Below are 24,694 nucleotides of genomic sequence, written 5' to 3'. Positions count from 1 at the left end.
GGTGTTCTCAGTTTTCTTCTTTTTATAGGTCTAAATATGTAACATATATATTTTAGAACTTCAAATTTTGATCACGTCTGTGCCTCTTTTTCCTTTTTTGTACGAGATACCATGGCTTTCTTTTTGGGAAGGTTACTATATTGATAACCATTTTTAAATATTATTTACAAGCTTTATTTCCACCATTTTAGCGAATTGCTATCTGCGTAGTAACAATAGGATTCACTTCCTTATACAAACACTAGAAGTTTTCCAAAATTCAATATATGAGAAAATGTTCCAAAATTGTCTTTAGCAACTTCAAATTCTAATATGTGGTAAAATTTTGAAGATCTGCAGGATTCATTTTCAAGAATAATTTAGGCTTTTAGTAACGCGCTTTCAGTTGATTTCCAATGGCAATCATTGTCCGAGGCTTTTAACCAGTTTAGATTAATACCTTGTACAGTCAGTCCTAGTATGCATATAATATCATTGAATTAAAACTTCTGTCCTTCTATATGGTTTCCAGACCATCTACATTGTTCACCTAAGCTAATATTCTGTGAATTCACCTAAGCTAATATTCTGTGAATTGCCTGCCTATGTAATTTGGTATAATTGTCTGTTTCATAGATTCAGAAATTAAGGAAAAAACGAAGGAAAATAACATGAATTTTAAAAATCAGTATTGAAGTTGGTATTTACTTATTCCAAGTTCAGTGTTCTGATTATTCCTGGACTACTCTTTTGTCTTTTAATAAACTATCATGAAAACAATAAATTTTAAATATTAGAAAATTACAAAAAAATTTGATACATAGGACACCAATGAAGTAATGATGTGCATATTTTATAAAAGTTCATGCATACCTATTTCTGTTTATGTTTACCTCACCAACAGTATCAGTTTTTTCTCATAGGTAGTTAGTAGTGAGTAGCTGGAAGAATGAAGCTGACAGTATGTTAGTTCAGCTTTCATCTCTCTGATCAACTATGGTTGGTTCTTAATTACTATATGACACCTCAGAATCAAGCTCTTAGTTTAAAAAGTTATCCTAAAAATAAATGAGCGTTTTGTCATTTGCAGCAATAAATCCATTATCACCCATAATTCTGTTTCTTAAAATGAAGCTACTTGTATAATTCAATACTTGAACAAATCATGATTACTTACAAACTAGCCTGGAATGCTTTTTTACTTTACAGGGTGAAACTGAACTTCACAGAGAATTCATAAAATGTAATTTTACCATTCTAGATGTCCTCTTACTTAAAGTATACGTTTCAATATAAAGTACATTATATTCAGACATTCTCTTGAAAGACATTGCAGTTAGGGCCAGAAAGGAGATCTTTGTCTTTATTATCCTGTAGTAGATTTTTTTCAATTGTTAAAGCAGCATATAGATAATTAAAGCAACAAAATGTATAAAAATTTTCTGAAGTATAGAAACAAAAGAGGCTCAGGAGCTCAGTTGCTCTATTTCCCTGCTCCAGGATGGCACAAAATGTTTTTATGGCAGTCCTAGACTGTGTTTAAAAAACTGTTCTTAAAAGCATCTAATGAGGGAATTATACTAGGCTTAGGTAACTAGTTGCACTATTTAGTTACCTTTATTATTATTTTACCCAAGAGTTAACCTATTTTTATTAAAAGTTAAGCAATTATTTCTAGATATGAAATACATTACCATTATTATATGTCAGTAATTTGTTAGATAATTGCTATTGTGTTCACCATCGTGCACATTTCTCCCATTGCTTTTTTCTAGACCAATTGCTGACTGAAGTGGAACAAGAGGGAGATCTATTCCACTAAGGTCTGAAAATGCCCATTTCCTTTTCCCGAAAGCATGCATCTCCTAGTCATGTTGTCACTGTTTTTTGCTGGCCGGCACTTTGCGATAGCTCAGAGTTCTCAAACTGCTCGAAGTGGTGAGCTGTTCTTTCTGGATACCTCCTAATGTAGATTTGATAAATTACTGAATTTTATCAGTAATGTGTTAGGTTGGAGCCATAAAGTATGCAAATTATCTATTGGACCAGTCTGACCTCTCTAGGAAATTCTTTTCTGAGATCAAGTTATCCTATTGCATGATTTTAAACCATTGCATTTGATGCAGTCAGTGGTAGTAAATTCTTGTTCACCTCTGGATGTAGGCTAAAACATAAGAACCCTCTTGCCTAATGAAAACTGTACTTAAGAGCCTCTGGAGAGTAGGAATAATTGTAACTTAAAAAAAAATAATAAAAAAATAACATCACCCATTTTCTGGATTCAGCTACTTCCTGAACATAAAGTTAGGGCATGTCAACTATTGATAAAGTATAAATTAAACKAGCTGTAAGCAGGAAGAATTTCCGAAAGTGTTGAATGTCAATAAAGTCATTTGAAAAAAGAGCCAAGAAAATTGTGAATGACAAAATGAGTTATTTTTTGAGTGCACATGTGCTGACCCAAATCCTATTCTTTTGAGTGAAAAGACTCCTTTTCTGTTAAGTAAGAATTAAATCAGATTTATCACTTATTAATCTCTATTGTGTTACTTAATATTAAAAATAGGTTACATTTGTCTATAATGATATGTGTAAGCAGTAATATAGAACTCTATATGCAGTCTCCTTTCAACAACCTGCTTAACCTCCTTCTCCTGACCTTTTTATGTTTTCCTGCATGACATGCTTTGGTTTGATGAATGATGATTTATAGCTCTTCCCAGGACAAGCTCTGATGCATTGCATACTTTATCATCTTTGTCGTACTATTAACAGCAATGCCTGGAAATACTTTCCATAGTCTCTCTTGTCTTTCATGGCACCATTGATAAATTAGCTACTGAGAATCCCCAGGGTTTTCTCTTATTGATACACAGAAAACTTACGTGGTTGCTCTTATTAAATATAGTAGCAACTTTGCTTTAGCTTTCATGCATTTTTTAGGTAGGTAGATCTGTAATGTTTATGGAAGATGTGAGTTTAGAAATTGTTTACATGAACATCATTCACATACTTAAAGAGGATTTTTGGAATGAATTTATAATGGAATTGACGTGGCATTTGTTGCTAATAGCAGGCGAGAAAGGTTACTGAAGAAGCCGAGGTAAGCAAACGTCTCTCACTGACGCAACCTCTCTGGTGTCCTCAAGGGTTTCAGTAGCTTCTTTGTAGCTTATTTTTCATAATCTTAGATTTCCATTTTGCATGTCATGGAGTTCACAGTTGACACACAAAATTAATTATTCCTTAAGTGAACTTAATTTTGGTAAGTGATATACAGTGTCAGTGATCAGGGGTTAAAAGGCAAGCTCTCCCAGAAATGAATCATGGCACATAAAGCAAGGTCAAAGTGAGTCCTTCCAGAATAYGTATTTTGAGACCCTATATCTTGCATGTTATTGAGAATTCTAAATTTTAAAAACACACTCTTAGTTGGCTAGGAGTGCTTTTCTGATGCATTTCAGCTGTGTGATTTGCATCCTCCTTCATGCAAACGTAAGACTGGTTCAGAAGTAGGAATGTATGTTGAATGTTTTTTAACAGATGAAAGTCTGCTATTTGATGAATGAATAAAATTGTAGTAGCGCACACTCATCTAATCATGGAGCTAAGCTAAAAGAAAACTTGCATGTAATCTAAAATAATGTGGCTAGGCTTTGTGGTTTAGGTGTGGTCTGAATGATAAGCAGGCTTTATTAAAAAGAGTTCCTGAAAGGACAGAAAGTAATGGAAGAGAGGTAAAGTTGATAATGCAAAAGCTGTCTGTGAGCTACAGTACAGTATGTGTTTACATTATTAGTGAGAAAGCTACAGAGAGAGAAATGTAGACCAGAACTTTGTGATTGATTCACGTTCACTAAACAGAGAGCACTAGTAATTTAACACATTTCCATCCCAAGTGCTTATTATTGCTCTTCTGTGAGACGTTTTCATCCTAGCATCAGAGTAAGAACAGACTTGTGCCTGGCAAAGTTACGTTTTCATTCATAGTCTGATATTCATGATTCAAACTCACCTCAATTGTAATACCCTTTTTTGTACTATGCTATTATGTATAAGACCACTATCAAAAATCATTTTAAATTAATTTCATAAATGCTGGAGTATGTNTTTTTGGAATTGCCTTAGAAAACAATTTTTTGATGGGAATTTGCTACTCATCCTTACTGTTTTTTTCTGATGAGCATTGAGAAAGAAAACCTTGTTCTTGTTTACTGCTGTTTTTCACAAAGAATGGGTCTTTGTTTGATACTTTTATGTTCTTCCTCCTTCAGGGAGTTTCTTTGGGGGAAAACTATTCTTCCTGATACAGCAGGGTTCTGGCAATAGACTTCAGCACACTCTTGCTCCCATTAGTGTAAATTAGGCTTGCTGTTGTTAGGGCAGAACCTAGCAGTCCTAAAAGGAAGAATGGAGAGAGAGAGAGAGATGAAAAATCCCCTCTTTTGCATCTGGCTCCAGCTACTGTAATAACATTAAATAATAAATCTTCAGTAGTTCATAACTTCCTTTACCTAGCAACATACAGGATAAAAAGAAAAAAGAAGTGAGTTTGGATCTCTAGAAGCTAGAAGAGACAGCTTCATTTAATGCTGATTTTAAATATTTTTTTCTTTCATGTGAGCTTGGCTTTGGTTATTCATTTTGCCAATCTGATTAGTATAAATTCTGCATGGAATCACTATTGAGAGCACTTGTAAGCTAAAACAAATGAAAAATGCAGCAGCCTGCTTGTTAATGGTAGCAATTACAAGAAATACATTGTAAATATGATCTGTGATTGCACTTAGTTCCATACTTGTTTCTAAGCGCAATTTGTGGTGTTGATACTGACTTTTCTACACAGAAAGGGGAATTTTAGCATTTCTAAAACAAACTTTTTTTGATGTTAATTTAGTACTTTTAGTGCAAGTATCTTGTGGTTAGATACTTTTGTTTCAGAGCAACCTTTTCTGACATGTCACCACTCACACATACACAATTTTTTAAAAAAATAGTTTGTCTCATTTTAAAATAGARCACCAGATTATGAAACAAAGGTACACACTGCATATTCCTGCTGAAGCTGTCAAGTATGACTTTTAAGCAGTTTAGTTACATTTCTCTCTTTGTAGCTAACTGAATTCCATTGAATTTCACTTAATTAAACACTGTCTCCATCATTGCTTTTTCCCATCAAGATAAGTACATGGCTATGGGCTAAATTTTTCTATAAGGGTCTTTCTAGTGTGTTTTATACCTCTGGTGGTATGTGAATTCCTGGTACTGATCTTCAGGCAATAGTATAGAGGTCATGTCTGTATGCAGGTTTCTGTCCCAGTCAGTGAGAGGTATCTCTAACTGTTCTTTTGTTTGGTTGGTTTGGGATTTTTTTTAAATTGTTTCACTACTAGATCTCTGGGTTGATTGTCTTTAATCTTAATTAATTTTAATTTTAGTTGGGCAATTATTGTTCTTGTCACTGATGGATATATTACTAAGCTAATTTTTCAAAATGATATAAAGAAACAGAAATATAGAAAAAAGTACTTATTTGTTCCACAGTCAGTCTCTCATAACAACCATAAAGTCTAGCACTGCTAATAGCACTGGTCCTTATAAATTAAATCAAGCAAAGAAGAAAAATCCCTAATGCATGCAACAGTGTTCATAAATACTAAAGTTGAAAGTTTGTTTGTTTGTTGGTTGGATGTTTTGCTAGAGCCTATCTGTTTTTTGATGTTTTTTCATCATAACCTTAAAAACGGACTTTTTTCCTGGTTTATGAATTACCTTGAAACCTTCAACAGTGTCATAGTAACTAAATACATGAACACTTTTGCTTTTCCTAGATTATTTTCCATTTGCTTTTGGCAATGTGTTAGGGAGGCTGCATACAGATAGGGATGTTTTTGGAAGAGAAAAGCTCAGTCACAAACTTAGAATTTTTTCAAATATGTAATGGATTGTGTGCTAAGCATGATTACTGTTTTTGCAAATCCATAAAATCTCACTGTTTTGAGCAGTTTTCATTCCTAATTTCTATATTAAGAGGGCATGCAAGTATTAACCTATTTTTGGCATAATGGTAGAAGAYGGTCATTAGTGAATTTAAGGATTGATCACTCAAGACTTTTTGAAAAGCATTTTAAATAGTAACTTTTCCAGGAAACAGAACTGACTAACCAAGAGAGGTCTAGGTATGTGAGTTCAGGTCTAAGTTGGAAAACTGACCAGAAATATTTTGTTTCCTATGCTTTTTTAATTATTCTAATATGATTGCAGTCAAAATGCTCATAAAGAAAAAGGATATTGTTATTTTAATTCATGATTTCATATTAGTTCTGTTCTGCCACATATGCCTGCCTCTGAATAGGCAACTAAAGCAAGGTTTGCTAGGGAGTTCTCTAGATATGTACTGAGGGCTTCTTGTTCTTCCTGAACAAGTAGGTGCAAGTTTCCTCAGGGCTGGGCTGTTTTATCTGATTTTCTAGTTTGATATCTGAAGACATATATTCTTGCAACAGCCTTTGGTTATAGAAAAATGGTTTAATATCCATTTCTCTGTAGAGAACTAAGAGGCTAGGTCCAAAGACATCATTAAGTCTGTAGTTCAGTCCCAATGTAATGTCCTTAAAACTGACACCTTTTCATAAAGGAGAAGGTCAAGTCACTTCTTTAGCCCTGGGGAGGCTTCCTATTGCTAAGGAGAAAGATATTGTCCATCTTTTGAAAGTTGAGCTGAATGAAAACTAAAAGCCATTTTGGCTTTCCTCTACCTGTTACAAAAAGGATTTTCTTTCTCTCTTGATAGGAGGATGAATACAGCCTGTGGATGATGTTTTGACTAGAGATAATGTGTTTGAGTTGTAACTGTAGATGCCCTATATGATCTTTTTAAACCCCTTCCAGCCCTATTTTCTATGAATCTGTGCTATATTCTAGTATTTACATTATATATGTTCTAATATTTTCCATTTTATCTTTATGGATGTGCAGTCTTTTAAAAGAGATAGATACAATAATCTCATTGAGTTGGGAGTTTAAGAAGGGCAAGGATATTCACCTTATTTAAATGGCACCTGTAAAATGACCAGTAAACATGTGTCAAGATCTGTGAGGAAGAGTGTCTCTTTAGTAAGTCACTGTTTTGACTTGGAGCCTGCCAACCAAAGAGTACCTAAAGGTTTTCCTTTACTATGTCAAAAGCTTCATTAATTCCCTTCTTTCTTGTATCTCTTTGCATTTTTTTTTTATTTTATTAAACAAACTAAGACCTTTGTACCAAAAATTCTCTTTTCTATATAAGGCTTTTTTTGAAGATCCTCCGAGCAAGTTACATAGTCCTTTGTTTCCAAACCACCTACAAATACACTTGCATTGACTAAGTTAAGGAGAAGAAAATGTACAAAACAGAATTTTCTCCAACAGTTAGTATTCCTTCTTCCGTTATTCTCTAATATTTCTTTCCCTTCCTCCTCTCATTCTTTTTTGTGTGTGTTTTTTCTGTAGGCATCTTTGGAATTGGAAGTACCATTTTGTTTTGCAAATCTTGAAACTGTATAAAACTGACTGTGTAAATTCAACAGAATGTTCGATTATTTTTACAATTGCTGAGTTAATATATCACTTGGAAAAAATAGTTCAGTTAACTGGGATCTATTCAGTAAAAAGAGAAACTGTAAGTTGCATCTGTATCACATTGGTGGTTTATTTTTACCTTTGTTTAATACTTTAATATACTGGAAGAGTTCCCAGAACATCCAGAGTGCAATCCCTGTAGTTGTCACTATATATTTTAAAAATAGGTCTAGTAATTTTTACATGGAAAACTAAAGATGTGAGAGGTGCAGTCATTTCTTATGCTTGCCTTCAGGGGGATTTTTTGGTGCATCTCTTTTCTTCTTCCATGTAATTTCATATATTCAGTTTAGACAGTCTAGTTACAAAAATATTTTTTACTTTTTTCCTCTTATTCACTGAAATCAATATGGTGCTTAGGATAGTGACAGATAGTGACTTTCTTTGTGTCTGTGTACTCACTCTAGCATTCTCATTAATAGTATAAATCTCTCTCTTTTCCCAGTGCTTACACAAATGGCTACCTCCATGTATGAAGAGTTGATTCTCCTGCTCATTGTGCTTAGTGTGCAGAGAATGAATATCCTGTTGTAGTACTGACATTTTTGGAGGACTCTTCAGGCAAAAGGATTTATGTAGCAATAAGAAAAATTCTGATCTCTCTCAACCAGTAATTTTTGCAGTCTCTTCACTTGAGAAGCAAGTCAATGCCATGAATGCTTTTGAAAATATTATTTCTCTTTAAATATCCTTTTTTTAAGCCCTTGACATTTACTGCTCACATTGACTTGAGTAGGTGTTCCGTAAATTCTGGAGTGGTGAGTCTTGCACATACAATGAATGATATAGACAAGATGTTTGTCTGTAATGGAAATAAGAAAGCATAGCTTATATGAAACTAGGTAAGGGTTGCTATCCTTCCTCCAAAAATTCACAGTTTTCCATGGAAAACTAAGGAGGAGATAAATAACCAAATATGTCCATTATGTTTGCCAGTTTTCATTCCAGTAACACACCTCGAAATTTTTCAGGAGTTACCTTCTGAAAATAATTACCATGTTTTTTTCTGTCTGTTTTGCATCTCATTGTTTCATCTTTGAACAGGGAATGTTACTACAGTGGAGCAATGCTATACAGAGGAAGAGAAGCCTTTAAAAGTAGGGAAAATATCCCAAATACCTACTTGAGGGTCAATTTAAGATGCTATGGTATTAATACCTCAAATTTTGATATATGCTCACAGCAAGGTGATTCAGCAAACGGCAACAAGATTTCCAATTCATTAATGACTATGAAGTGACATTTAGAAAGTTTGCATATTAAGTGAGCAGCTGAATAGATCTAGTCAAAAGCAAGTGCTAAGCAGTGTTCAGAGATGGCTTTGAATTCCTTCCTTCTCTGGAACTTGAACACTTGATGCTGAAGTACCTGAGTTCATTCAGCTTCAGAGCCCAAGTTCATCTCCTGATGCTTAAAATCACGGAATTATTCTTTAAAGGCTGTCATTGTTGCCCACCATTTATCTATAAATTTAGTGATTACAGCATTTTTCAGGAAATAGGAGACCTTTAAATCCAGCTGATGGAGACAGAACTTGTCCTTGCTATTTCCCAGAAACATATCTTATTAAGTGAGCTGTGAGCTACACTTGATTTAGAAATCTTCTGCCATTTCTCTTGAGGTTGATCTGCCATGCATCCTGGAATGCAAGACTTGAGCAGCTGGTAAAAGGGCTTGCAAGAGAAAATCTGAGGTTGTTCGTATGACTGTGACATTCATCTCAGAGAAGTGGTAACCTCTACTTCCCTAAATTATTACTGTTTATTATCTAGCAGATATGTATTGTAAAAGGCATACACAGTACACAGCCCAAAGAACAGGTTGAAGAAGCCTTGAGCCTAGGTACCCTACTTACTGGTGAGTGCTTTAACTAGTAGCATCTCATGCAAAAAGTGTCTACTTATTGCTATTTTAACGTGAATTCTGGTTAATGCAGATTAGGTGAGAACTGAAGATCTGGCAGTTCTGCCAATATACTTGGACATATGCTTGCAAGGAGCTTTTGGAGCTGAGGGGCAGTCTTTAGATCATTTTAATTATGAGATGGTAGGAGAACAGAAGGTTATAAAATAAATGAAAAAAAACAAAAGACTACTTTTTAAATGCTTTTAGTTCTAGAACTATTCATTAACACATGCAAGTATACTTCGTTATGGATTTGTGTATCTCCAATATCAAATCCAGGAAAAAAAGAACATTGCAATTGTGTGAATCTTGAAGAACAACAACCTTCTAGAAGCAGTCAGCTTGGCAAATCAGCATTTGACACATTACAAACCAGAACCATTAACTTACAGAATTGTCTGCTTGTTTGTGAATTTTTAAATTTTCCTTTAACATATTGTGTATTTTCAGGCTGGATGAGCTAACTGAAAGATTTCTGGAAGATAATGATCCTGAAAGCATTTTAGATGTTGGTCCTGACATGCGCAAGATCAAGTATTGCTTCATTCATGTGAAGGTATATTTTTTTAAACATACATGGAGGTACAGCTGACACTAAGAATATGAAAGAGGTATTCACAGTTGAAAAGTGTTAAAAGAAGTGCAGTGCAGTTGAGAGGCATTGCAAAAGTGTAACACAGTTTAGCAATACTGCAAAGTGCTTGGAGGACTGATATAAAATCTAATTGGAAAAATGTGGCAGGATTGTGTAGAAACCCCAGCAAGGTTTCTGCATGCAGTAAATAATAAGCAGTAGAAGTTACAGGAATCAACATAGATATTTGTAAATGGGTAAATGGGTCAGTCTGTATTCTCAGCACTTTTTTCTCAGGCTTTATTTTGGACAGACTATGCTAAAAAAAAATAAAATAGAAGAGTAAAGATACCATATCCTGAATCTTTTGCACTGAGTGTTTTGATGGTGTTATAAGACCTTCTAAACGATTGAGCAAGCAAGGTATGTTTAAAGTAGGAAGAGCAAGTGAAATTAATAGACTATGAAACTGAATATAGTGTATACTTTTTCTGTATTTTCTGTAGTTTTCCCATATGATAAAGTGTATGTTCCTGAGTTCAATTTATTGTTCGTAAATGTTAGTTTTAGTTGTATTGTTAATACTCAAAGTACGGTGTTATCAGAGTACACTAGAGTTTATGTATAGAAATGTTAAAGTAAATTGTATACTTGTTAGTGAAGGTGAACAGATTCAGCTTGTTCCATGCTTAACGCAAAGTATATAACTTGACAGTTAACTGGTGATATGATTTTCCTCTTTCAAGAGCTTAGAATAACTCAACTTTGCTACCATAACTAGACAGTCAGAGTAATTATATAGTTCGAGATAAAGTTAAAAGAGCGTACTTCTTTTTTTCTTCTGTTAGCAACTGTTGAATTCTTCAAAGATTTCTGAAAAAAAACTGCTCTCACAACACATTTCAGAAGAAAAAGAGACTAGCGTACAAGCAGGTAAAGAAGAGCTGAAGAAACTGAAAGAACTTTTGCAGCAAAGAGACAATGAAATCAGTATCCTTTGTGAGGGAAAGAAAATATTTAGGTTTGAGCTGATCTGGCTTCAATATTTTTTGTGTGTATGAGATGGGAGTTAGCTGTATGAAAGGAATTACTCTCTACTGACTCCAGTGTGTTAAAGCAATTACTCAGTTCCCAACTTTTATGTGGCAGGACCCCTGCTTTGCACCTGCTCCAATTTCAGCCGTGACCCAAACCAAAATCCTGGATCCAAGCACCACTTAGCTTTAGAGAGTTCCAGCCAAGATCCAAGTACTATGCACCAGGCCATGCCTAGAACACCCTCCTCAACAAAACGAAGCCTTTTGTCGTATGGGAAACTGTGATGCTATATAAAGAACAATTTATTACCTTACAAAGAAAAAAATTTCCTGTAAGAGTTATTTTTAGCCAAATGAAGTGCTGCTTTGGGGACTCTTGGACTCTGTGCCTTTAGGATAAATATAAAACTTAGGCTCTTTACAAGCAGTTTTAAATTAAGGCTAAGGCTTTTTTACGTATAAAATTATTAAGTTGTTCAGATGTGCTTTGTCCATTTCACTGCCTCAGAGGAAACATATGAGTAGCTGCACCATTGCGAAATGTAGCAAGTGAGTTATTTTTAGCTGGTTGACAGAACTGTGGGCAGACCACAGCATCACCCTGTCCCTAACTGTCGCTGCTTTGTGAGTAAAATTTGAATGTTAGAGAACTGAAAAAGAAAGTTAAGTTTATGGAGAGCAGAGATTCTTTTGCATTTATCAGTTTAAAAAAAAAAGAAAGAAAAACAAAAAGAAAAACAAAAAAAAAAAGAAACCCACTCAGTTGCATTTTTTGTGTTCACCAATTTCAGATCAATTTTATATGCCAAATGAGAATAGTTTTTTACTTCATCAATGTATAGCATGCTAGCAGTCTGAAGTGAGGTGGCAGGAAAGCTTCTCAGTTTCTGCTGCATCTGTCACTGAAGATAAGGTGTTTATTTCCCCAAAGACCCTTTCAAATAAATTTAGCAATAACCTTGATTTACTGTTCCTTTAAAAATTCTTTAATTTTGATTTGCTTTAAGATCTGGATTCCTCAAAACATTTTTTCCTGAAGTAAATCATTTAGTTGATATGAGATTGATAATGAAACGACAGCAAAACAACTACTAAATAGCCAAATGCACTTTGTGCCTAAGAGCTATGACTTTCTTTGCTGATGTACAAGCAAGAAGCCTGTTGCTTAAATTCACGTTATTTGGAGATATATATGAAGATTGTAAAAATTAAGACTTTGAACACAAAACTAACATACAGATCTGCAGCTTCTAATAATCTCATGATATTGTTAGAAAATTAATATCATAACTAGTGTGATAAAGTGATGAGAAGTGGGGAAGCTGTTTAGTCATTGAACTTTCTTCTTGCCTGTAATAGCGAGGGGCGATCATAACAACTAGTTTGTGAAATGTTTTATTTTTGCTACTTAGTCTTGTAAATAGCATACCCCAAAGGTTACTTAGATTTTCTGCTGTGCATTTAGGATTAAAATAATCAGTGTATCAAAAAACATACCACAGGGAGTCATGTGGTTTTTGCAGCATGCACACAGGGTTTTCATTGTAAGCCCCCTGCATGCTGTTTAGGAAAATGAATTTGTACCAAAATACACTTAAAGTAAATATACAGCATTACTAGTGGAAATTTCCTACACACCTGTTCTCATTTTAGTAAACCTTCTTATTGCAAAAAGCTTACAGATGATACACTTGCCAATATATACTTGTAAAAGCTAAGGATTTTTTCTTCTGTTTGGAAATTTTGTTTATCACAGAATTTAAAAAAGAAAAAAAAAGGGATGACTATAAATTACTGGAATTTTTATTCCTGTTTTTCTATAAACAACTAATATATTTGGCTACTTTTATCAAAGAATTGGTTGAATGGGATCAGCGATTGTGACCAATGTGTGAGTTTGTTAGTGCTCAGTAAAAATGAATTTACTGCTTCAAAAAACTAAGGTGAGTGCATATAATTACAAAGAATATACCTAACTCCAAATTCACATTCGCTTAATAAGCTTCTTTATGTGAATTGTTCCTCTTGAATAAAAAAGACTTTATGTTACCTTCTGGTTTAACAAAGGTGATTTCTGCCTTATGAAAGAGATCCTTAGTTAATTCCTTAATATATTTTGCAGATATTCTAGTAAATATGCTAAAAAAAGAAAAAAAGAAAGCGCAAGATGCCCTTTTCCAGCTTAAAGCTGTCTCTGGTGGTTCTAAAGTCTTGGAGCAGTCTCTTTCTATAAACTTGGAAGAAAGTTGGAGGCAATCTAGTTGTGTTAATCTGAAAGAGGCAAAGGATTTCAGCTGCTCAGTTCGCCGACTGCCTTTTCTTTCCAGACAAACAGGTTAGTATAATAAATTAAGAGAGCACTTACTGGATTATTACAATATGAGCTTCAGCATTCAAATGTGTAATGGGGCAGGAAAGTTTTATTTTCAGTTATCAGCAGTATTATGCTAATTCTATATCCACAAATGCTGTGACTTCAATTTTTGGCACTCTCAAGRTGCTGGTGGCTGACTGTGATATGAATCCTGTGTTGAACAGTCCTCCAAAACCAGAATATGAGTTGAGTTGCAGACCCTCATATCTTCGAGTAAATTTATTCTCAGAAAAGGATTTTTGGGGCATAGTTCATAAGACATACTACAAAATAACATTGTTCCCATGGAAGTTTGAATGTACTGACTTTTAACAGAAAAAAACTCTAATCTGGAACCACAGATATTGGAAACTATTTTATGCAGACATTATTATTTGAACAATTTCCTTAAACACCAATATAGACATTTTATTTTTATTTTTATTTAGTCTTGCAGCCTGGGAGAGAAATATTGTCTTCAAATAAAATGAAGYTCTATTAATTTGCTTCCAGCTATAAGGTCACTTAATAAACACAAAACCTTTTGTGACTGTAAGACTCTTTAAGAATATATTTTTTTATATTATACAGTTTAGCTACCTGGCTTTTACTTACATTACACAAAATAAATGTGATCAAATTGAGGACTGAGGCCTCAATTCAGGAAATTATTCAGACATTGTTGTGCATGCAAGCAGCTTTATTGAAATCCTAACATCTTACTGCAGCAAGATCTTAGTAAGTCCGAACAAACCCCAAATTATTCTGTTCATATATTTTAGAAAAACTATTTAAACTGTTTGACGAGTGGTACAGGAATTCGTATTGTTTGCAAACAGATTAGAAACAGCTGAATTCTTAAATGTGTTGATTTATTATTGATAGCACACTAAGCACAGCTTTACCATATGGTTAATAATCTCATCAACAAATGAGTACTATTGTATATAGGTGACTGATAAAAAAATTTTAGTCTTTTGTAGGAAAACAATTCATTTTTATTCATACTTTATTCTAATAGAACTGTTTTGCAAAATTTAATAAGTAAACATACCAAATGCTGTTCATTGAAAAAGGAATTGTTTGGGACAGATGGATGGCACAGGGAATCTGCTGCCATGATCTTTGGTTAACCAATAAGTAAATGTAATTGATTCATGTTCTGTTAGCATAATGAATCTTAGAGATAGTTATGTGGTATGAAAAGGTAATTGTTTTTTAGATGATGCTTTTTGTATATGGTTTTATCTTATACATCTTTCTCATTCTGTGAGTGGCTGTAAACCTACTTACTTCTTTCCAGTTTTCAGTAAAGACACAACACACTATTTGTAAAGTGTATTCTACACAACAAAGATTTTTCTAGCAGTTAGACTGTTATTGTAGCAACTAGTAAGCTAGAAGTTAATTTTGAATGCAGCATTAAGTTCACAGTGCTTCTTTTAACCAATTAAATGGTTTAAGTATTATTGTTTGTGCAGTGAATTAGTTGAAGTGAGTTTAAAAAATTGTATCCTTCTTCCTTCTAGTGTATATAGCTATAGGTGGCTTAAGAAAGATACACTTCTGTAGCACCATATTAATATTTCCTTTCTTTCAACTAGAAAATCTGTCACAATCAGTTACAACACTAGCTGCGATTTTAAAATGTTCTTATTACTGATTAATGTGGTCCATGTCTTCTCTTTCAAACATTTTGTATGAAGGTAACATTAGACAGTCCTCATAGTTCACTAGAGACTATGTATGGTTTATAGGGTCTCAAAACATTCAGCAAGGACAGTGAAAGGCTATGAAATTCTGGTTTGTTTTATTCTTGTTTTTATGTTATTGAAATAATGAGAAAGCCTATATGTTCAGCTCCAGTGCTGAGACGAGCCATATTGTTCTCATAGCAGTGACCATAGTGATTTTATATTTCTGTGTGTTCTGTTATAATGTGTGAGTCTGTTATGTGTTAACAAACAATAATTCTATTTGTATCCTGAAATTATGTTTGTTACTTCGCTGTTTTGGCTCTATCAGCTTTTACATTTTTAAGCCACTGGAGTTTTTTTTTTTACATTTATGATAGCAATATTTAATATTAAAAAAAAAAGTTGGCATAAAGAAACTCTGTGTGTTTGTGTTTGAGGGGCCCAATGACCATATACATAATAAATAATTTTTTAAAAAAATTTATGCTATAATAATGAAAATATAAGCACGTAGTAAATCATAGTGTCTTAAAACATAATATTATAAAATGCATTCATATGAAGTACATTAATTGTAATTAAAAGGCTAGATTTTTTAAAAGTAGATATGCATAAATTGCTAGTAATATTTATTTTCATCCAGTTTATTCACCATCCATGCAGAAAATTTTACTTGATGAATCAGCTTTTGTGTACTGTAACACGTATTAGTTCCTTAAAAATGTCTGAGCACATAGGCAACCATTCGAGGTTGGAGAATCTGAATCTAGATACTGCTAATGAAAGCTGAAAATGTGTTAGTGTTTTAATAGTTTGAATTGGTGTTAGTGTAGCTGAACGTAGTGGAACTGTCATGACCGTGAATTCTCTGACTGAATCATTTTCTTTTGATTCTTACTTAGTCAGTCTGCAGCAGAAAGAAGAGTTCAGAGTCATTAGCTTTTTAGGTCACATAACCCATTGAATCTGTTTAAATTTTTAATATGGGATTACAAAAGATGGCTAGTGCCCTGGAGTTAAGTTTAGTTTTAACTCCTTATCTACTCTTTATAATTGAGGAGAGCAGCTTCCATATTTTAATAAAAACAAACTGCACTTGTTACTTTTCTGTCAGTGAACTGGTTAATGATTTTGGCAACTGTTTTCTTCTCCTAGATGTTATGAAAATTGCTAAATAATGGATCTACACTGGTATCAGGATTTAAACTTAGATAATGAAAGCCAACTAGGGGGTTTAACCACACAATTTATGTCCTAATTTGTCTCAGTAATTTGTCTAGATGGGTATTTACTTTTAAAAACATAAACTGCTTGCTTCTGGAACAGTTAGTTTTGGGTCAGGTTCCAGTATTCTGGAATGATGTTCAGTGTGGACAGGAAAACAATAAGGTCCTCAATAACCAAAATGCTAAATGTGAACATGAAAATTCTCCTTCAGGCTCACTTGTTAATTAATTAAAAAATTTTTTTTTCATATTGCTCTGAGTGCTATGTATAAATAAAAAGTTATTTTTGACCACTGCATACATAGCGACTACCTAAGTGGCTATATATGTTAAATTGCAGTCCTTTAGAGTAGCTGGACACTCAGCTCCAAGTCTAATCCAGTCATGTTGGGAGCATATGGATTTCTATTACGTATAACTGGTATAATGATAATGTCTTATAAAATTATTTCTTGAAAAGTTTCTCTTATTGTACTGGAAAATACTTTAGAGTTAGTTACAAAAATTAAAAATTAATTTGAACACTGTTAATAACACAGCCTGTACAGACCTGCCAGTATGCCTTTGATAGCACTTGTCTTTACTAAAATATGAGTTTAATTCTTTTGTGTCTTTACTGAGAATGATAGTATTTTCTCTCTAGTTATATAAATAACTTTATTTTTCTCTTTGTTTTATTTCTGAAAGTAACAAGCCTAGATAACAAGCTTCAATATTTAGCTTTGTATTATAAATATCATTTATAGAAAAAGTACCTGAAAAATAGACTGCAAACTATATATTTTTCAAATCAGCATGTAGGAATTTCACAGTTTGAGTTTATGCGGTACATAGTGACATGTTTGAGAAAAAATCACCATGGAACAATTGTAAATGTATGCAGACAGTTAAAAGAAAGTTCTGAGACTAATAGTCAGCAGAGAGAAAGCCAGTACCAGGACAAACTGTCTATGCCGTAGTAAAGAATAATAATAGAAAAACAAATTACAGTACTGCTGGATCAATATCATATAAACAGAAACTGTGTATCCATATAGAATATCTCACTTTCTTTATAGGCAAGTTACTTTTTAATATCCTTAGCTGTGAAGTGCTGTAAAATTTCAGCTATTACTAGTTTTCTAATTTAATTTAAAGCTGTAACATTGCAAAGATACATAGGTGCATTCCATGGCAGCCACAATTCATCTCTACTAATGGCTAGAATATAGCTTTCTTTCCTATCGGTCTCAGACCTGGACCCAGTTGTACATTTAAGAGTTGGTTAATGTAATATGTTCTATCTAATGATGAAGCAAAATATGCAATTAAATACTGCAATCATTAGCTTCCAGAACAGTCATTTTTTTAAATGAAAAATGAGGAAAAAGCAGTACAAGTTGTATATTGGTAATTACTACTGTATTATTAGCAGTAATATTAATGTAAATAGTTTGGAAAAATATATCCTTCTGCATAACAGATTTTCAGACTAGTTGAAGCCATTGTTAGAGCCTGATTTTACAATGCTTTAAGGATATGTTTAACTTTACCCATAAAAGTAATATCATGGGATTTATCAAGTATGTGTTTGGATCTTTAGAGAAACAGTAACTCAAATAGTGCAAATTATATTGACCAGTTAGGATGGATTGTGTGTAAATAAAGGATTTTTTTATGGTGGTTAATTGAAAAGTGTTAATTGTTAAGCATTGCAGTTTCTTATATCATCTAGATGATTAAATGATAAATAATAATATTCTTGCAATTGTTAGTTTCAAAACCAACATAGGACAACATGCAATAGTAGTAGACAGTTATTTTGTTGTGTAGCTGCTTGTTTTATTTATTTTCAAATTTATTTTTTCAAATAAAAACATTTGTTGACGTCAGTAACCTCTAAAAATGCTTACGTTTTTGTCAGTAGACAAAAACTTGTCTCATGTATAACTGCTTTATGTGCCTATGACTTGTACTTCTGTACACAGGGATTTTTTGTGCATTTTGTAAGGAATCCTTTTACCTGAAAGGAAAGAGAGAATCTTCAGTTCAGAATTAAGTCAGATCAACTGACAAGTCGAAAATGTAGATATTGCAAGCCTCCTACTGTGAATAGAGAATAACTCACTATTGTTGCTAATTACCCTCTAAAACTGCTTAGTAGTTCAACTAGCAGTCAATTGTCATATTTTTTATTTTGTTTGGGAACGCTCAAAATTTTGCAGGATTATAACCTTATTAATTTATTTTGGAAGAGACTGCATGCAGGAATGGGAAATAACTTCTCTCCTGCTTATCATCTGTGATAATTTAGAAGGAACAAATGGATTTACAAGAGCTGTATATCATGAGCTGCATACATATGAAAGAACTAGAACTATCCCTAAAAACAGAATTCTGAAAAGATTAGAAATTGAAATCATAGAAATGCTAGTTATTCTGGTTTCTGTGAAGGAAATTCATTTCTTATTGACTCTGTGAATTTTTTTAAAATATGTCATTCCCGTGGTGAATTAAGAAGTGGTTAACATAATCAGAGTATCAAAAGGCATAATGAGATCCTATACAAGAGGCTACTGATGAAGCTAAGTAGTCAGGAATTAGAGTAAAATATTGCTATAAAAGAATACTAAAGATCATTGAAGGAAATCATATTAAAACTTTTCCAGGTCATAAACTGGTCTCCAGCAAGAAGAAATCAAGATCTACAGCAGATCATATCACCTTTTTTCACAGGGGGTACTTCACATACTCTTTTGTATTATCCAGCACTACCGTACTGTCACTTATCAAACAGGATGCAAGTTGATCTTGTGTATATTCCATTACAGCAATGCCTCTGTGTGTTTGGTTTTTTATCTCCTAAACGAGAGGTTGAAAATTTGTTTGGCAAGTCTTACACTCTTCCAGTTTCTATACAGAATCCTCTTTCATATTGCTTCTTTTCATCTGAAGTTGTTTAGCAGAAAATCACTTGGCTTCCTACTTTTCCTATTTATTGTGCTCCTTGTTACTTACTTTATAGGAAGAAGTTACTTGATTTGGTGCCTAAATGATATTAACCAAGTAAAATTGTTTCCTCATAACACATAACTTTTGATAATCTCAGAAATGTATAGGCAAAAAGTAGCTATATTTTATCAATGAATAACTAGTACAACTACATCTTTTATTAATGCTATTTACTCTTTAGTGTCAGCAAATTCTCTGCCTTGATATTATACTCTCACTTCTTGCAAATAATTGTGTGCGTGTGAGTCTGTTCTTCGAACCTGCTTCTGGGAACCAGCATGTTAGCTCAAATGACCGGATCATTGAGCCTTGTCTCCTGCACTCTGCTTTAGCAAAGCCTGATATTTCAGAAGAAGATTAGGTGGCAATTGTCTTTGAGTTCTGTCCTGATATCATTCATCATATTCATCAGACAGAGAGGGAAGAAGAGAAGTGGAGATGAGGCATTATTCTTGCATATTTCAAACCTGCAAATATTTGTAATTATAAAGCTATCTATTCCATACCAAATCCATCTGAACTACACACATTTATCTCCTTGTCTCTAGTCATTAAGGATTTACTAAAGATGTGTGAAAGAGCTTGGAACTAAGCAAAGGCATAGAAAACCGAAGTAGAACCTTTAGTGTAATATTAAAGCTATTTTTATCATTTAAATGCTTTCCATACCTGGCATCATTTATGAAGATTTCAATTTACAGCATGTAGGATATCTGAAATGTTCTTTATTTTAACAGCTTAGTTAATTTGCAAGCTTTCTTTTTGCTTCTGTTGCCTCAACTGCAGCTTTTTTAATGCAACATTAAGTGCCGCTTCTAAAGGCTTACAAAGTGGTTTACTCAGTAATTTTAATTTAAATAATGTTATTTACCAATATTATGTAACTGTAAATGAGAGATAAATGTAATATTTTCTATTTTCTTATCTCAGTTCTTCATCCTAAAAATAGTTAAACACGGAAACCAGGAGGAAGTATATGAAGAAAAACCTTTAGAAAAACCTAGTATTTGCGGAATACTACAGGAAGTATATGAAGAAAATCCTTTAGAAAAAACTAGTATTTTGTGGAATCCTAGCTATCCAAGCTAGTATTAGGATTCATAAAGGTTATTAATTTTACTTAGAATCTTTTCTTTTACCATTGATATGGTCTATAACTTTAACTTTTGTATGCACAGATCTGACTATTCTGTCATTGAAAGTAGGATAATTTCATTCCATTATTTTCACACTAGGTTTGCTGTTACTTTTGCTTCGTAAATTCTCCAAACTTACCTGTTACCCAGTCCCTGAGAAAAAGTAATTTCTGCTGTAATATATGTGAAAAGTAGGATGAACACAAGAATATAGGCAGCCTTGTGAACATACAGGCAAAGTTTGTATGTCTGCGTGGTAAAAAATGTAGTGTGTGACAGAGCTGCTATCTCTGTGGTGAAACCTGTTTTTACCATTTTTTCCTTATCTGGCCTAGGGATGTGTCTACTTGTAAAGATCAGACATTCATGTTTCTGTGCTATGCTATCCAGGCACCAACTTAAGCAGAAGCAATGTAGCCATGTTGTTTCAGTGCTGGGCCTGAGCTAACGATCTGTGCTAAGAGGAAAGTTTTTTTTTCTTGAACTGAACACAGCAGGAAGGTGGCTCTTGGGCCAAAGCTGTTTCATTGCAGACTGGCTTGGAAGGTGAATGAGCGGATATATGTCTGACCTTATCTACACAGACATGCTGAACTCATATGCTCTTTCARACAGAAATTGGATTTCAATGCATAACATACTGTCTTTGACAGCTTGATGTATGAATCTTGGTATCTGTGTTCCTGTTCTTCATCTTCTGTCGGCCTGAAACCCTAAGTAGTAATCTTTAAAGGTAGGAAATGTAGAAACATAAAGAGAAACAAAGCCTACACCACCAGATTTCAATTCGAAATAGGTCCTTGGGCACTACTATATCGTATTGATTTACGACTAATAAATATCAAGTTGTAAAGAATTGATTTCATGTTAAATAGAATGTTTCTGAACAGAAATGTCTTTAGCTGCTCGTTTAAATGTTTCTGTAGGTCAGGGCTGATACTCCGTGTTTTTCAGTGTATATTACAGTCTGTTTCAGGGTGTTTTTGGTGATCAGAGCAGATGAATACACAACTGTGGTTTCCTAGTAATGCCCTAGGTTTTGCTGATGATGGTGGGTTGCAAATCCAGCTGAAAATTTTATCAGTTTATATGCTGACAGATTTGTTGTTCTTGAATCCCAAGAGACTGCTTTTAGGAGAGAGTGGTAGGTGTCATTCTGCTCTGATTCAGGAAGACAGCAGTGTAGCACGGCCTGTTTAGTTTGGAAGGTTGCCAGCAGCTGATATTTTGGCAGATCAGCTCCTGTCACTGAGGAGCCTTCACAGATTGGATAAGACAGTCAGTTTAGAGTGAACAGACCAGAACTTTTTAGATCRGTCCAACAGTTATGCCGTGGAAGAGGAGAATTTGTTTTGTAATACCCATTTTAATTAGAGAACACTGTAGATCATAAACACCTAACTAGGTGAGGAAGAGTGAGTAAAACACTGCAACATAATAGCTGGGCTGGGTGTCTACTAGTATTTTTTGCAGCATGATATCTTTCCTAAGTCTGAAACAGACATAACTCTTTGAATTTAATTAATGTTTCAGATGAGCATTCCAGGAAATGCAAAGATAAATTATCAGCACAATAAACTGAATTTTACAAAGGCTTAAACATTATTATTTTAAATCACAATCATCTTATTGATTTTAAAGTGTGTGCTTTAGCTCCGATTTTATTCATAATTTATATCTGTTGGAGTCCTTGTATGTGAAATCCTAACTCCAAACTAGAGCTGCATATAACCATTCTCATCATATGATGCCATTATTGTAAACTAGTAGTTTCAAGATAAATTGAAGTWTGAATGAACCTGGCAAAATAAGAAAAAGTCAGACCTCATCATGCGTGTCACTGGAGTGAGTAATATTGTGTTGAATTTGACTTTTAGTGTATAATAACATTTTTCCTGTATAGATAAGTCTTATTTTGAAATAGTCCTCAGACTCCTGCTTGCTTGTAGTATAATTCTGTCAGTGCGAGAGACATATGATATAATTTTCCTCCTCCTAGATTTGTTTTACTCTAGAAATATAAACAACTTGGTAACCAGAAAACAGTGTGAATATTGTGACATTCAAAGAACACAGTAAATCTTAGTAATAGCTTCAAATAGTTGTATATGCTGATGGGGTTGAGAGGGATTATTTTGGTCTCTCAGAAAATTTTATTAGGATCATGTTCACCATTTTTAGCAACTTCTTTTATCTTTCACTGAGAGGGTTTTCGAGTTTTTTTGAGAGTTTATTGGAGAACTTACCCATTCAGGGATATTCAGGGTTTAAGATTATTTTTTACTAGGCACTATGCAAGCTTGTGTGAAAAATAGCATTCCTGCTGAAAGGCTGACAAGCTGACTTTAGAATGAAAGGCAAGAGGTGAATTCTGTAAACAGATGGTGATTATGAATAGCAGGATAATAGTGATGATAACACACCAACGGCTCAATTCTGAAAGCTAAATATTTTCGTCTTGTATTAAGACTTTTCAAAATATTTATCTTGGCTATTTTATATATTTATGTAAAAAATTTTGGGGAAAAGCTTCTTTCTATTGTTGGAAAACCCGCAGAAAGCTCCCTAATGGAAAGGATTGACTGAGGTTTTCCCATCATAATCTCTTCTGTGTCCTTAGATTCATAAGAAACAGGTCTCAACCCCCCCGAAAAAATAAGTGCTTAGCAGTCAAACCTATGTAATTTGGGGTAGCTTTGTGTGCCCTGTAGAGTTTTGGAGTATCTGGRGGCAATCTTGTGATACTGTACTCAATGCTGAGATCCTTTGCCTGCAAATAGATGTGCCCATTTTACTGCTATTTGCTCAGAAGAAAAGAGCTCAATGATGCATTCAGAGCATTGTTCAGACTCATGGTTGATCTTTCTCAGGTTGAGTTTAGCATCACTCTGAAATCAAAGTATGTAGACATTTTCTGTTACAGATCCAGGCGAAAGCATATATTCTATTCATTTTCCAGCTAAACTTCTACCAATAGGATGTAATGACTATTTTATTACTTCTGTTATACTTCTGTAACTGATACTAAAAATGAAACACTTCATGTAGCTAATTTCTTAAATAATAAGTGTTTCCTATAACATAGGGTGGTTATTTGCTACAAGAAAATTTTCGTTATTGGCAAGTTTTAGGATCAAGCAGGGAGTATCAGAGTCCACTACTTTAAATGTAGCTGTTTAAAAAAACCCTTCCTAACCAGCAAATATTAACAGTCAACATATATTCCTAAACAATTTAATAGGACTTTATTTTTGATAAATTTAACAAATTGATTTTCCAGTATTTTAAGTCACAAGGCAAAACTCGTATTGCTAAGGCTCCAGTCTGTGTAATAAATATGAATCCATATGTAACTTCACGGACATGTTTTGAAGCATGTATTCATGGGATTAATTGCCTTTTTAAATTTTTGGGGGTGTTTTTATATCCTTTGGTATATCTGACTGCCTTAAAGATCACTATTTTACTTCCATTTTTAATCTTGTGAAATGAAAATTTAAAAGTTGAAATTATCAAAGGAACACTTTCTAGAGCAAAATGGATTTCTTTAAAAGTTAGTTGCAATAAAAACAAAGAACAGTGTCATAATGTTCACTGTTATAACTTCATATATTTACAGGAGTTTCATCTAACTATTAGGAATTTTTCTTTTTTCAAGATGTATTATTCTAACTGTACTGCTTCTAAAACCTTTATTTTGTCAGAACTTCTAGTGAGTCCRATGCAAGTTTTGCTTGAGTAAGGACTTTGAAATGAACTCACTGTGATGAACAAASTGTAAAAAATGAATGTGTTAAGAAGTTTAAACCTATATAGAAATGTCTATGTAAGCAACAATGGATGACTATTCTTCGTTTCATATATTTCAAAGAAATATAATATAAATACATGTTGTAAGGTTTAAAGTTAAATGAGCTCTTGCAGTTGGCTTTCTAAGATAAAGCTCTGTGTGTTAGGATTTTTGTCATTTTAACTAAGTGTTTATGAATATGGACATAGCATTATTTTTAGATGAAGCCCAGATTTTGCCTTCTGGAGCTAGATCTCCATTTGCAACATCAAAGGTTGATTTTGTAACTTGGAAGGATTTACTGAGAGTGGGAAGTGGATTATTACAGTACTTTCATTAATTTTTCAGAGATGTTGAGCCTTAATTATATATTGAAAATGCTGTTA

General features: G+C 33.5%; 1 protein-coding gene across 1 annotated transcript in view; it reads left to right on the top strand.

The window, feature by feature from the left end:
• KIF6 (kinesin family member 6) overlaps positions 1-24,694 on the top strand; it is a 185,972-nt gene that overhangs the window by 69,797 nt on the left and 91,481 nt on the right. The window contains exons 11-13 of the mRNA XM_085320637.1: positions 9,955-10,060; positions 10,927-11,068; positions 13,238-13,450. Of these exons, the coding sequence (XP_085176763.1) occupies positions 9,955-10,060; positions 10,927-11,068; positions 13,238-13,450 (461 nt within the window). The remainder of the gene's footprint in view (positions 1-9,954; positions 10,061-10,926; positions 11,069-13,237; positions 13,451-24,694) is intronic.

The sequence above is a fragment of the Rhea americana genome, unplaced genomic scaffold, assembly GCF_003343005.1.
Source record: "Rhea americana isolate MKP2758 unplaced genomic scaffold, rheAme1 scaffold_119, whole genome shotgun sequence".
Classification (NCBI taxonomy): Eukaryota; Metazoa; Chordata; class Aves; order Rheiformes; family Rheidae; genus Rhea; species Rhea americana.
This window is presented reverse-complemented; position numbering and strand designations above follow the sequence as displayed.